This window comes from Pinus tabuliformis, chromosome 1_1 (assembly GCF_031772625.1).
Source record: "Pinus tabuliformis cultivar Carrire ecotype Pingquan chromosome 1_1, CPIR1, whole genome shotgun sequence".
Taxonomy (NCBI): domain Eukaryota; kingdom Viridiplantae; phylum Streptophyta; class Pinopsida; order Pinales; family Pinaceae; genus Pinus; species Pinus tabuliformis.
Window position 1 is genome coordinate 27,222,914 of NC_142297.1, and position 14,780 is coordinate 27,237,693.

The following is a 14,780-nucleotide window of genomic DNA, read 5'->3' on the forward strand; positions in this document are numbered from 1 at the left end:
TGAAATTTCAATCGGATGCTCAAAGAGACCATTATGACGATTTTCCTAAGGTGACCTGTTTGGAATGTAATTCGGGAGTTTGCAAAAACCTTAAATTCCTTAGACTATATCTCAGAAAATATAGTGACAGAGGATCTAAAATTTAGAGCCAAGGTTCAGACTGATTTCTTCTCAAATGGGTTTCTCTTTTAGATTCTAAAATTTTGTAGCAAAAACGTTATAGTGAAACTCCCACGATGGCCTGTTTTAGTTTCAATTCTGGAACTTGCAAAAACCCTAACTTCATTAGATCATATCTCCAAAAATATATTGAGACAAGATCTGAAATTTGGACCTGAGGTTCAGCACACATTCGTCTCAAATGATTTTTTTTTCACTTCTGAAATGTCGCAGAAAACTAGTTATAGCTAAAATTCCACAATGTCCTATTTGGAGCTGTTATCACTCAGGTTGTCCCTAAAGCTCCTTAAAGGGATACGGACGAGGTAACCACAAACCGATCTTTGGACTGCTGGTCCTAGCCTACCAGCAGTCAGAGAGGGCTCTCTCATTATGATTTAGCTTTGTTGGAGATGATATTAGGCTAGTTATTGAGTTCAAGGGGGTTTTGTTTATGTTTGGTGGGAAGGAGGATGCTTTCGAGTAGAGAGGCAATGTATAGTGTGGTAAGTTTCAAACCATTGGGCATGGAGTCATGGAGGAAGACTGTTGGTGCGTTTTCTTGGTCACAAGAGGAATGAGGAGCAAGGTAGCTACTCATGAAACAATATTCAAGGTAAAAGAGATGGATTGGGGGCTAAGGAATGAGAGGCAACAAGGAATCTGTCAATCAGGTTAGCAGAGGGAAGATGAATGAGGTCTGTCTAGGAGCAACTAAGAATTCTTAGACAAAAACCATTCATATGTGAAGTAGATTAAACATGAGCCATAAAGGAATTCATATTTATGCCTAAATCAAGAAGAAAACATAAAGAGCCACAGAAATTGAGCATAGAGTGCAGCTAAGCAAATTCTAAGCCAATATTTTGTTTTGTGACTTGAGCACATATGAAATTGAGATAACAGAGGTGAGAGGCACTTACTGATCCATATAGCAGCACATGAATTCTGTCATCCACTCTTCAACCATTAACAACACATCAAACAGTCCATCCTCCAAGCTTTTAGCAGTCTTTGATTAAAGAAATCATATCAGATACAGAGCGAGTCTCTAGAGGAGTCATACAACCAACCAACCCCTCAAAACAGTGCAGGGGGTGGTATATATAGAAGAAATAGCTACAGACTTCCCTTGAACAGGTGTCAAGGGGAAAAATATCCCAAAAAATATCTCTGAAAACAGATCAAAAGAGATCTGTGCAATCACTATCTTTGAACCTAATCTATGCTGGAAATAAATGCATAAAACATTAGAAATAGCTGCGCTGGGGCAGCTGGCATCTCAAGTCATGTAAACAAGGGCTGCGCATGAGGCAGCAGCCTCAAAAATGAGTGGAGAGAGGACTTTGAGTCATGTGCTAGCCTCATGGCCATAACTGTAAGTTGGGGAGCCACAATGGCTTGATGATGCTTTGCCGAATCTGCTGGGGCCCTTCTGTTTCATCTTCTTCGGAAGATTTTGACTGATACTCTCTGCCGCTTCCCTGATACTCTTTGCCTTAAAAATGCTCTGAAATATCACATCAAATCATTAGTGGCCGTTATTTGGCCCAAGTATCTGCTACGAGGTGCTTTGTTGCTTCTGGGTGGTTGTCAGCCCTTGGCTGACTCAAAATGCTTTAGCAACACTTAAAGTCATGAACTGGACGAGTAAAGGGTCATTGAAGGCCCGCCGAGGTGAAAGCCTGCTATTTGCGGCAATTTGGGCCTAGAGCGATGCAATAATGGCCTGAGAAAACCATGATTTCTTTATACCTGGGCGGGCACGGGCGCCGCACACAAAACCTTTGAAAACGGCCCATTTCCGAATAACACATAAAATGGGCCAAAAACATGAAATTTGAATGAAAAATTGGCTTTTGGCGGGCACTGTAGTAGCCTTTAAATCCTAGCCGTTGGATCCGGCGCGGGCCGATCCAACGGCCAACACTAAATCGCATGTTGGCAGTCGGAGGGACTGGGGGGGAAACATTTGTGCGATCGCCGAAAGCCTGCGGACCCGAAATCCTTTACAAGCCCACATTATTGTTTTTCAAGTTCAAACCATCAGAACCCACATATCGGCGGATTTACAATGAAACGGGTCCGACGAACCCGAAATGCCTTCAAAACTGCCCTTAATCATATTTCGGCTCCACCATATCGGAGCCACCCTTTTCACTGTGCAACTGGGACCTTACAGACCCGAAATCTTTATAAGTCGCGCCCTGATAATATTTCAGCTCCACTGGTCAGAGCCACATGGGAGCACTGCGACGAGATCTGGGTCGTTGATCTAATGGCCCAATCCAACGGCTTTGGGTCAATTGGCATATCGCTAATCAGCAGGGCGAAGGGCCATATATATATGCAATAGCGATGGGCCAATCGCCGATATCGCTATCGGCGATCAGGAGAGGAGAGGCCTTTATACATATGAAATGGGCTGGCGAAATGGGGAGTGTGACTAAATCAGGACCGTCGATCTGAGGGTCCAATCCGACGGTTCCCGATTTAGTCGGAGCATCGGCGATCAGGGGGGACTGGGGTGTGGCCCTTTGAAATATTTGCGATGAGATATGCAATTAAAGCGGGGCTTATGTAAAAAAACGGACAAATGCGGGCTTCTAACGTTAAACCCAAGTTTATGAAAAGCTAAGGTTTAAACGATAAAGCGGGTTATAACGATAAAAATGGATATATGCGGGTATATGGAATATGCAATATGAGTGGCTCCCGATAGCGATATCACATCGACAGGGAGGAAAGCTCATCAAAAATGGATTAACATATCAAAATTTGGAACACAGCGTGGGCATTTAGGCTAGCACATTCTCATGGCATCCTTCTTCGACTTCTGTTAGAAAATATGGAGCATTGCAGTATGCATAGTACGACATATTTGGCATGTAAAAATGTCGATCATGAAAGATGATTAACCTGCTGCAGCAGGAGGCTAACAAGAGCTACAAAACCCTAGAATCCAAAGCTATGATACCAAATGTTAGGAAACCAGTTTACAAAAAGATAAAAAGATAGATAAACACCTTAGAATTCATCCTCTTTAGGGGGCAACCTCCTTTACATTACACAAATGAAAAATTCTTGGATGATTCAAATGAAAAAACCTCCTTTTTATATATAGGAGTCTAAGGGGACACAATATAACCAAGCTGACCTAACAATAATAATATAAAGACACAAAAATAACAATAGTGGGATTTTATGGGGCACAAAAATAAAAATATGGGGACAATAGGGGCACAATAATAACAATAAGGGATACAATGACAATAGTAATGTGGGAATCACCAGTATTATAGGGACCTAACAAGCATGAATGTCATTGTGTACACGCATTCGATCCCACCCATTTGGCACACTCATCAAGACGAAGACAAGAAGCAAGTCCGACTGGAGCTAAACATGTACTTCGACAAGTGGATGTGCATGGTCACTATTGTAGTGTATTATTGATCTCATTCTTAAAATAACCACTTGGAATAGTTTATTATATTTGGTAAAGAGGGAAAATGTATTTAAAATTTTATTGAGAAATAATAAATAAATAGATGATTTATTTATGATCTCAAGGAATTAGTTAAGTAATAATAAACAAATAAGGATCAGGGATTTAGTCAAATTAAAAAAGAATAATAACTAATTAGTGATAAATTAATTATTCTTAGAGAAAAATCAGATAAATAATGATTTATCTGTTTATTTTTCATGATTGGGTCAAATTTGACAAGGAATAATAATAAAACAATGGTTTAATTAACTATTCCCAGAAGGAAATCAAATAAATAGTGATTTATTTAATTATTCTTCATGGATTTAACTATAAATTACTTAATAAAGGTGGTTTATTAGGTAATTTCTCACAGTGAAGTAATTTTACTATGGTAAAATTGGCTTTACATGGTGTACTTCGATCAATCTAGTAAATTAGGCTAGATGATCAATTTTTTGGTGGTAATAGTCACCAAGACAAACACTATGAATCAGTATGTTTTTGGTCCAGTTACACTAAAGACGATGATGTGCATGCTATAAAAACAAGTTGCACAGAGGGGCCATATCAGTGTAACTAGATGCTACGGAGGTAAGAGTTCGCTTTCAGTAGGATGTCACCATTGAGCGCACACACACCATCACAGATGACCAAGCATGGAATCAATTTGCCATTATCAGTCATCACAAGGAAGTCAAAGATTTGGTCTTACAACAACTATCTGAATGTTAGTGATGTCTTGTATGGCTTTCTCAAGCCTATTTTGTCTCACATGGGTAGATGTGTAGATTGCATGTAAGATCTTGTCAAGTGGAAATTCAAGTTTTGATAGTTGAATGTAATAGTCATAGAGTAGTTGAAGAGTCATGAGGGTTGATGAATAGTCACAAAGGGGGATGTCAAGGGTCACCCCACCCTTTTCTATATATAGTACATCATAACTCATTGTAACGACTTTTTCGTCAGCCAAGATTACGATAGAAGTATCTTAGAGAAATCTTGGAGAGTATTGTAACAAGCCTTGGCTTCTCCTCTATGCAGAGCTAGTATAAATCTTTGGAGGAGCAGGTGGCAGTGACTATAAAGTTCCGCTGTTGGAACTAGTGGTTAGTCATGGTTTTATTGTATGATTGCAACTTTCACTTCTTAATATAACAGAGTCATCACGTTTCATGCATATGTCGTATTGTATTACAACTATCTTATTTACTCTAAGTGATATATATATCTATTTTCTTACACATGCATGTATAGATTTCCCATATAAGTATGTATGAATCTTATTGAAATGTATTGTTGGTTTAACCATCACATTGGATTTCTAGCTCACTTTCCTTCTAGTTTGTGATGCATCTTTGCTTGTGTGTTCCCTTAACTCTGTGCTTTCATAAGTTTCCAAGGGGCGCACTCACCTCACCCTCCATGTGTTAGAACCACTCATGCACCTTCCTTAACTTATTGCATATGTCATACCCTTTCTACCAACATGGATATCTAGGTTTCCTCTGTGAGCAACCACGGTCAAGGTGATACTGTACGACCCACTACTAAGAATCCTACACCAAACAGTTTGAGGTCTAGTTTGGACTTCTAACTAGGGAGATCCCCTGACATGTTGGTGGGTCCAAAATTATCAACACCAGCTCACAAAATAGAAGAAAACATGGATTACTGACTTCAAAATCAACCTCCTCAAGGGGGCAACCTCCTTTACGTTACAAAAATGAACAATTTTTCGATGATACAAATGACAAAACCTCCTTTGTATATATATGATTCTAAGGGGCCACAATATAGTCAAAGTAAACATAACAATAATAATATAAGGGCATAAAAATAACAATAGTGGGCTTCTATGGGGCACAATAATAAAATATGGGGACAATAGGGGTAGAACAATAAAAATAAGTTCTTGAAAATTAAAAGCTATTGTACTAAGGATTGTAGCCTTTGGACTCCTAATCCAACATCAGCACCACCCATTGGAATGGAAAGCATTGGGCAATTAAATACATATTATCCCATGGAAAGCTTGATATTATGACAAAAACTAGAGGAATTTAGGGTTCCTCCACTTCCAACCATCACTTGATGCTCTGGTGCTAGATATAGGAAGCAATTCAATTCCTTGGCTATCTTACAATGAATAAAATTATGGATAACACCTGAATCAATCAACACTATTACATTTTTCTTCTTGATATGTACTTCTATCTTGATGGTTTGAGGAGTGGTAATTCCGGCCAATGCATTACAAGATATGGTTGAATACATTTCTTTTTTCTCTATGGTTTGTTCCTAGTGTATATCCTCTTCTTTTGATGTTTCTTGTTCCTTTTGTTCATCCTCTTCACAATCTATGTAAAATAATTTCTTCTCAACACACTTATGACCTTTGTCTATTTTCTATCACAGCTGTAAAAAATCTCTTTTTCTCTTTTTTCTTCCAATTGTTGTGGTGTCAACCTTGTAGGTTGTGGAAGGTTAGGAGCAACAACACTTCCATCTTTATAGTTTTGAGTGGTAGGCTTCCTTGTTTCCATAATTTTTCTTTCCAGGTTTCTTGCCAACCTGAATCCCTTCTCCAATGAATCAGGTTCCCAAAGGTGAACCTCATGTTGGATGTTATCATTTAAAGTCCCTATGAACACATCAATAATATGCTCCTCTAGAATATCTTTTACCCTTATATTCAATTTTTGGAAGTCCTCAATTTGCTTCATCATTGAACCCTTTTTTTTTTAGATTTATCAATTGGCTTAAAAAGGTGTTGCTTTTTGTATCCTCATAATGTGCTATCATTTCCTCCGTAAAAATTTCCCAAGTGACAATTGTTTTATGAGAGCAAAGCTTTCGATACCTTACAAACTGATTTGGTTCCAAATATAAAGTTGCAATGTGTACCTTTTGTATGTTTTACACATTATGGAGATCAAAATATTGCACCATTGTTGGCTTTGTGGGGCCTGACCTAGGTTCAGTGTTAGATATCCAAACAAATCCCTACACTACCGACCCTTTTGGCATCAGCCCATGGAGGGTAGACGTAAGTCTCATCCGAAACAGTATGGGGGGATGCTGGAACCAAGTTTCCACACCCTGAGATGGTCATGATGTTGGTTTATACCCTCTATTCCTACTTTCGTGCAGGTCGCTAAGCTTTAGGGCTCCGTTAGTTTATCCCTTTATTTTTCCCTTCAATACCTTCGCAAAGGTGTATGATTGACCTTCACACAGCCTTAACCCATGGTCCATGCACTTTCGCGCTACCATGAAAACGTGTTATATAGGTTCCCCAGTTATCTTAAGTGCTTTACTTATCTTGCTAAACAATCATAGTTAGCACCTTGTAAACTGATATTCTTTTTTTTTTGTAAGCTAAGGTAGAACCCATTCTATTACTCGATAGAAATTAGAACTTTACATATCATCAGGAAAGTATAGAGAACCCGCCCACTTGGGGAAACCGGGTGATAAACCACCTATAGTTTCTGGTAGCCGCCCAAAAATAAAAGGCCCACAGTCTCAGAATCTTAGCCAACATTAATAAATAGTCATTAGAGTTCCTAATGCTATTGATCTGTAAAAAACAAGTATCTTTCTCTAAGGATCTCAAAAAACTACAGCTAAAAAGGCAGTGAAGATTTTCCAGCATATCTTAGATCAGGCAGTATCCATGTCAGGTTGTTGACTTGTCCCTCCCGCATCATCTCGTTGCATGCTCTTCAGCAGTTGATGCATAGCCTCCATCTTTTCCTCTTGTCGCTCCATAGCAACACGAATGAAGCTAAGCTCTCTGCGCAGGTCCGGGTCTCCCTTGACCAGCTCCACCATCTCTTTTGCCACCTGCTCGAGCGCCTTCGCCAGTAACCCCTTCATCACCCAGTAAATGTGTAGTGACTGTTTAAAGAGCGTCATTCGCCCCCTAGTATGACCAGGGTCATGGAGCAGAGACTCCCATTCTTCCATTTCGTCAGCGGACTGGTTCTGGAGGGATGCCTCCTCCATAAACTGCATAACTCTTCGAACAACGGGATTGGACTCCCTCTGGAACGCTCTTTCCGCCCGTCTGAGTCTATAATTCACTGTTTTCCTTGTCTTTTTCTCAGGATTCAACTTCCGCCCCGAAACCTCACCTTCCCCCTGCGTCCTCTTCCTCTGGCCCCATCCTGTTTTTCTGCTCGCCTCCATTTCCTCAACAGGGTTTCTCACACGGTTCCTCAGCCCCGGGCTCCGCTCCTTCTTCCCCTTCGGTTCAGAGGACCCTTCACACTGCTGGTGCTGTCCCTCAGCAGCAGCCCTTTTCTGCATGACCGACCACCCTCCATCACCACCCAGCGGAAGTTCCTCCTCCGACTCATCTTCAATTTCCCAAATCTCCATCGGGGGACTATCCTGGGCTATGCCCTTCCCTTTCTTTTCCTGCGTCTCCGTCGCCACCCTTTGATGTTCCTCAGTCTCCTTAGTCCGCTGTCTGGTCTCCATAATTCGCCCACTTCCTTTACTGGGAGGTCTCTGATATTCCACGCGCTCAATCCAGGCCAGACTTCTCTCCAACACCCTAATCACTCCTCTCCCAATTTGGAAACAACCAGATGTCCGATCGCCTTCCACGATCTTGATATAAATAGGATTTTTGACCTCCTCATACCGTTTATCACCGGCGAACGAATGCCGCCATTTGCTATCACGGTTGGCACTATTAATGGTAATTATTCCTTGGTTAATGTTTGTTATCGAGGCTTCTGACAGCCCACCATCCCCTCCACTGAAAATACATAAATTAATGATCTCACCCTGCGCAAGATCGAGTGCCATTACCTTCGCACACTGCCATAGTATAGCTCTGTACTCAACCATCATTTCATTAAGCTTCCCCGATTGATCATTGATAAAAAACCGGGATCTCCACGTCCTTTGTTCATGCCAGCTCAATGATCCGACAAGGTTCTTACGTGGCTTGGTCATAATCCGAGTTAATGATCTCAGCCAACTCTTTCCACTCGTTGTTTCCACACACAGCCTTCCATTGTTGGTCAATCCTGTTACCCCTCCCTCTGCTGCCCCAATTGGTCAGGTAATCAGCCGCCTGGTTACCTTTCCTGTGGACATGACTTACTACCTTATACTCAATCTTTTTTAAGAGAACTGCAATATCCTGAACGATACCCGCAGTACGCCAACTGCTGGTGGCTTTTTCCCAGCTCTTGCCATTATTTAATTTCCTCACCATGTCCACTGCAATCTGAGAATCGCCCGCGATTTCCAGGTTAGGATAACCATTTCTAACTGCAATCCTTAATCCTTGATGGAGGGCCCAGAATTCAGCTTCATTATTAGTCATCTCTCCTCCCCCTTCTGCGAAAATCCATCTGACCTGTTTATTACTATCTCTGAAGATGCCTCCGAAGCCTGCTTCTCCTGGGTTTCCTTTCGAAGCCCCATCAAAATTTAACTTAACAAAGGTATCCCTGGGGTAACTGAATTTGTCAGGGCTCTGGCTCCTCATGTCCTGAGGGACGGATAGCTTGTGATGGACCATCTCCAGTTTTAAGTTTAACTTACTCAGAATTTCTTGTTCCTCCAGATTTGTCTTCCAATCATCCTCGTACCACCTCTCCACCAGAACTGTTTCCCGCATGAGCTCTACAGATTTTACCTAAATTGTCTCCGGATCCTTTGACAAATTCTGGAAAATCCTCCGATTTCTCTCCTTCCAGATCATCCACATAACAAACCCCGGAATAAGATTCCAGGCTCTTTTAACGACCTTGCATTGGAAGACTTCCTTATTCCATTTGAAGACCAATTCATTAAAATCACTGATGACAAATCCTGGTTTATTAAAGGTCTGCTTAATATTCACCCACAGATTCTTAGAATACGGACATTTAATCAGAAGATGATCTCTGGTCTCCCCCTCCTTATTGCAGAGACAGCATATCGATGGCCCATTGAAGCCCTTTTTCTGGATTCTATCCCAGGTTAGGATCTTGTTTTTTGCAGCCAACCATATGAATATAGAGACTTTTGGCCACCAATTATTTTCCCAAACGACTTTCCAATCCAGGTTTCCAGCATCCCCATTCTGAGGATCAAATAAGTAATAAGCTTATTTGGTGGTAAACAGACCTTTCATAGAATTCCCCCACCTAAGGATATCTTGGCCATCACGAGCTCTGATTTTCCTGGATCCAACTTCTTTTTTGTATTTGTCTTGCAGGTCTTGTTCAATCTCCCTGTCCCATTCAACTGGATCAATCCAAACTCTCCACCCTTCTTCCACAGTATGAACTTTTCAATAGTCTCTAACACAAGTCCTGTTTCCTTCTATTCTGGCTCGGATTTGATTAAGATCTTGGATTCTACTCAGTCTTTCTCTCTGTTGCCACCTATCTTCCCAAAAATTTGCCTCTACTCCTCCACGGATCTCCCAGAAAGCATGTTTTTCCACCAGATCCTGGTTCTGGCGAGCCAGGTCCCAAATAGAAGAACCTTTAGCCGTTTCCTGTTGCCTTAGGATCTCTAACGTTGAATCAGGCATGTTATATTTAGTCTTCCATATGTTCTTCCACAGATCATTGCCCCCCCTGAGCCACCTCCACCACAACTTGGCTCCCAAGACCCTGTTGAGAGTTTCAGGGTCTCTCAGCCCCAAGCCACCTTTCTCCTTTCTCTCCGTTAACTGTTCCCAAGATACAAGAGCCCACTTCTTTTTTTGGTCAGACCCTCTCCAGATGAAGTTCCTTATGATTTCTCTGATTTTAGCACAAACCCCTAAAGGTGCGGCCATTATCGAGAGAGAATAAATTGGGATAGCTTGCAAGATAGATTTCACCAAGACTATTCTACCTGCAATGTTTAAGGCTCTAAAGGCCCAGTTTTCTACCTTTGCGTTCAATTTATCCAAGACACCCTGCCAATTTTTCATCTTTTTAGAGGTGAGGTCTAGAAGATTACCTAAATACCTCGTAGGTAATTCCCCTCTTCCAAAACCCAAAAGTCTGGAGAGATGGGTTCTTACCTGATCTATTGTGTTGAATATGAAGATACAAGATTTGTCTCTATTGATTTCCAGGCCAGATGCCTCCGCGAATAGATCCAGAATTCTTTTGATATGTCTGACTTCTTTGACTGTTGGTTCTCCAAAAAGCATAATGTCATCCACGAATTGTTGGTGGGTTAAGGGAAAATTATTCCCCCATAGCTTGAGACCCTTCAACCTGTTTGCCTCTCTTTCTTGTTTAATAAAGCGACCCAAACCTTCAGCTGCAAGGATGAACAAAAAAGGGGATAAAGGATCTCCTTGTCTAATTCCTCGAGAAGCATTAAAAGATTTCGTTGGAGTTCCATTGATCAGGATAGAGAAATTTGGAGAGGAGATCAGACTATGGATCCAAGCAATCCACCTCTTATTAAACCCAAAGCTCTCTAGGACTTTGCCCAGTTAATTCCAATTCAATCTGTCATAAGCCTTAGACAAGTCCAGCTTAATCAGCATGCCTTTTTGTTTTTTTAACCTTAAGAGAGTGAAAAACTTCCTGAGTTACAACAAGACCATCAAGGATCTGTCTTCCTTCAACAAAACCAGTTTGTTCTGTAGATATTAACTGGTCTAGAAGGGGTTTCAATCTCTTAGCTATCAGGGACGTTACAATCTTGTAAATAACATTTCACAATGCTATTGGTCTAAAGCCATTTGCATCCTCTAAATTTTCACCTTTAGGAATTAAAGCAAGAAAGGTAGCGTTGAGAGCCGGCCACACCTTTTGATTCCTTCTTGATTCTTCAACCAGATCAAGGATCTCTCCCCCCAAGAAATTCCATCCCACCTGGTAAAAGTCTACTGTGAAGCCATCTGGTCCCGGGGCAGTACCCTTCTTCATTGCTTTCACCATCTCTTCTACCTCCTCGAGGGTCGCAGCTCTCATCAGAGCCTTATTTTGGTCTTCAGTGACAAGGCTGGGAATGGCCGAGCAGATTTCCTGAATAGCTCTAGATCTATCAACCTGTGGTTCAGATAAGATTTCTTTGTGGTGATCCACAAGAACCTGTTCTATCTCCTCTTTCTCCACCGCTGTATATCCATTCCTATCCTTAATGGATAGGATTCTGTTCCTCTGTCTATGTTTAATCATTGCCTGATGGAAGAATTTAGTATTTCGTTCTCCCTCTCTTAACCATTTTATTCGAGATTTCTGTCTCCATAGAACCTCCTCCTGCTTTCGTCTTTCTTCTAATTTCCCAAGGATGACCCCTTCTTTGTTGATGCTATCCTCTGTCCTGCCTTCCACTATCATCTTTTGCTGAATTCTTTCCATTTCTCCTTCTAATTTTTGTTTATCCTCAAAGATGTTTCCAAACTCTTCTTTGTTCCACTTTTTAATTTTTCCCTTCAGCTCTTTCAGTTTTAATTGGAACGTTTGCATTTTTCCTTTACCTTGCATAGAAGATTGTCGCCACCATTCCTCGATTCTCTTGATGAATTCTGGGTCTCTCAACCAGAAAGATTCAAACCGGAAAGGTCTCCTCCCACGATTCTTTTTGATATCAATCTCTAATCTAATCGGCCAGTGATCAGACCCCAAGGAAGGCATAATCTTTGCCTCTACAAAAATGTCTTTATTCATAATAGCTTCTGAAACTAGGAATCTGTCCAGCCTAGAAGCGATTTGGTTTTTGCCTCCTCTCCTGTTATTCCAGGTAAAAATCCCATTGATAGTCTGGATGTCAACTAGTCTTAAATCCTCTATCGTCTCATTCAATCTATCCATGATTTGGTCCACCTTCCTCACCCCTCCTTTTTTCTCATCCAAGGATATGATTAAGTTAAAGTCACCCCCTATGATCCAGGCAGCTTCAGGATACAGTCTACGGATAACTTTCATGCTTGCTATGAAGTTTTCTTTTTCACCTAAGGAGGGGGGGCCATAAACCCCTGAAACAACAACCTGCTCCTTGGTTCCCACTATCCTACCCTGACCAGTAAGGATTCTACTCATACTAGTCCATCTATCCAGGATGATATCATTAGGAAAAAATTGCTATACCTCCTGCAGATCCAATAGCATCCAACCCCATCACTTCGTAATGAAGATTATTTTTTGCTATAATACCCTCAAGCTGTTGAACCGATATTTTAGTCTCCTGCAAAATCATAATGCTAGGTTTCTCTTTTTTCAACTTGTCTTTCATGTACCTTTGTTTACCCTTACTGTTTAAACCCCTGATATTCCAACTGATAACAATCATTTAAAACTTTTGATAGGAGGGGAAAATAACCTCTGACAGAGGTATCACCTTACCTGAATTGATCAACTTTCTCCCACCGTTTGGATGGTTTCGCTCATTGTCTTACGACCCCTCTTTCTACTGTTCTTGCCAGAGCTGTCCAGTCCCATCAATTCTGTCCCCTGATCATTTCCGGTCATCACCTGCTTGACTATATTCTCCCCTTTTTTCTCCTTATATTTCTGGAATACTTCCTTATACAGTTGTTTCTGTTTTTCAGGTATGAATCTTCTGTCAAGGTATTTCCATTCTTGAAGAAGCCTTTTCATTATTCTCTCTTCCTCAACCTCGTTTTCTGCCTGGTTCTCCACCTCCATTTGTGATTGCATTGCGGTATCTTCCAGCTGCTCCTCCGTTCATTCTCCATTGATTTTTCCTGGGTCTATTTCCTTTCCTTTACCTTCCTTTACTATTTCCATTGGGATGTTCCCAGGATCCTCATCATCCTCTAAATTTATTTCATAATCCTCATTGCCCTCCTGTAATACCTGAAATTTGTTCTGGCTTGACATTTGAGCAGGTTTCCCCTGAGGTTGCGATCTAGGGCCTTCCTTGTTTTGCCTTCGTCTTCTTGTAACCTGCTGAAAACCCCCAGACACTTCCTCCTGACTTTTCTTTGGTTCCTCCTCATTGTTCAACGGGCATTACCTGTATAAATGGCCGTATTCATGACAGTTTCGGCATCTGAAAGGGATGTGTTCGTAATCTATTGGCTGTTCCCAAACCTCATCATGATATTCCACCTCAATGTTGTCAGGAAGGGGTTCCGCCAAATTCATGTATACACAGATTCTTGCGAAGGCGTTATACTTACCCCGTTTTGTAGCCTCTGCAATCTTAACAAAACTCCCGATTGTGTTGCCGATTCCTTCTAATATTTCAGGGTCCCAGCATTCGTCGGGCAACCCAAAGAGCCTGACCCAGATTGGTGCCTCCAGCAGCTTTTCCTTATCTGGGCTATATCGTTCCTCCCAATATTTCATGAACAGACCTGCATTGTTCAAAAAATATGGTCCTTCTTCAAATATCCTGTTCTTGTCTTCCACGTTCGTGAAGATTGTTGTGAAAAACCCTTTGGCTCCCAATTTCATATCAATATGACCCCGAGGTTTCCATTTCTGGTCAATCCATCGATGTAGCTCCTTCTCCGAAGGCCAATAACCAATGAATTTACAAATAAGGGCATGGTCCTTCATATAACAGTTGTATTCCTCCAACTTGTTACAAGGGATGACATATCTTGGTTTTTTTTGAGCCCGCGGTAGACATTTCCCTTTCATCCTTTTCTGCCATAAATTGCCCATGACCGGGACGTGGCTTTCCTTCTGATTATGCCTCATTCCACTCCCGCTATTCTCCCCGGTTACCACATTCTTAAAGGAGGGGATCTCTCCCCCCCCCCTTCGGTTCTTCCATTTCCTCTCAGTTTCTGTCTCTCTGTTGTTATCCTAGCCCAATAAGCGAAAAAACGCAGCAATCGGGTCTGCCCCTCCTGCCTGATTCTCTTCCTTATCCTGTCGTCTTCAGCCTTGCTCGCGCTGACTCCAACAACGTCCTCTAGTCAGGTCCTTCTGTGGCGGCTTCTGCAAACCCTAGCAGAGTGCATCACTTCCCTTTTCTTGTAAACTGATATTCTTACTTGCATTCAATTAACCAATATAATCACATATATTCGCGCATCACATAAACATTGTAAATTAAACCCAAGGCACAATATAACTAGATGCAGTGACAGGAAATAAATACATAGAATTTGCAGAATACTTCTCTTTATTGATATCTTTAGTTTTGATACAAATTCTATCGGTCCTACGCACATAGATGCATGGGTCCATGC

General features: G+C 41.4%; 1 protein-coding gene across 1 annotated transcript; it reads right to left on the reverse strand.

The window, feature by feature from the left end:
- Positions 1-13,587: 13,587 nt before the first annotated feature.
- LOC149211431 (uncharacterized) lies at positions 13,588-14,139 on the reverse strand. The gene has a single exon (XM_089388390.1). The coding sequence runs from the start codon at positions 14,137-14,139 to the stop codon at positions 13,588-13,590; it is 552 nt and encodes a 183-aa protein (XP_089244516.1).
- Between the last annotated feature and the right edge of the window lie 641 nt (positions 14,140-14,780).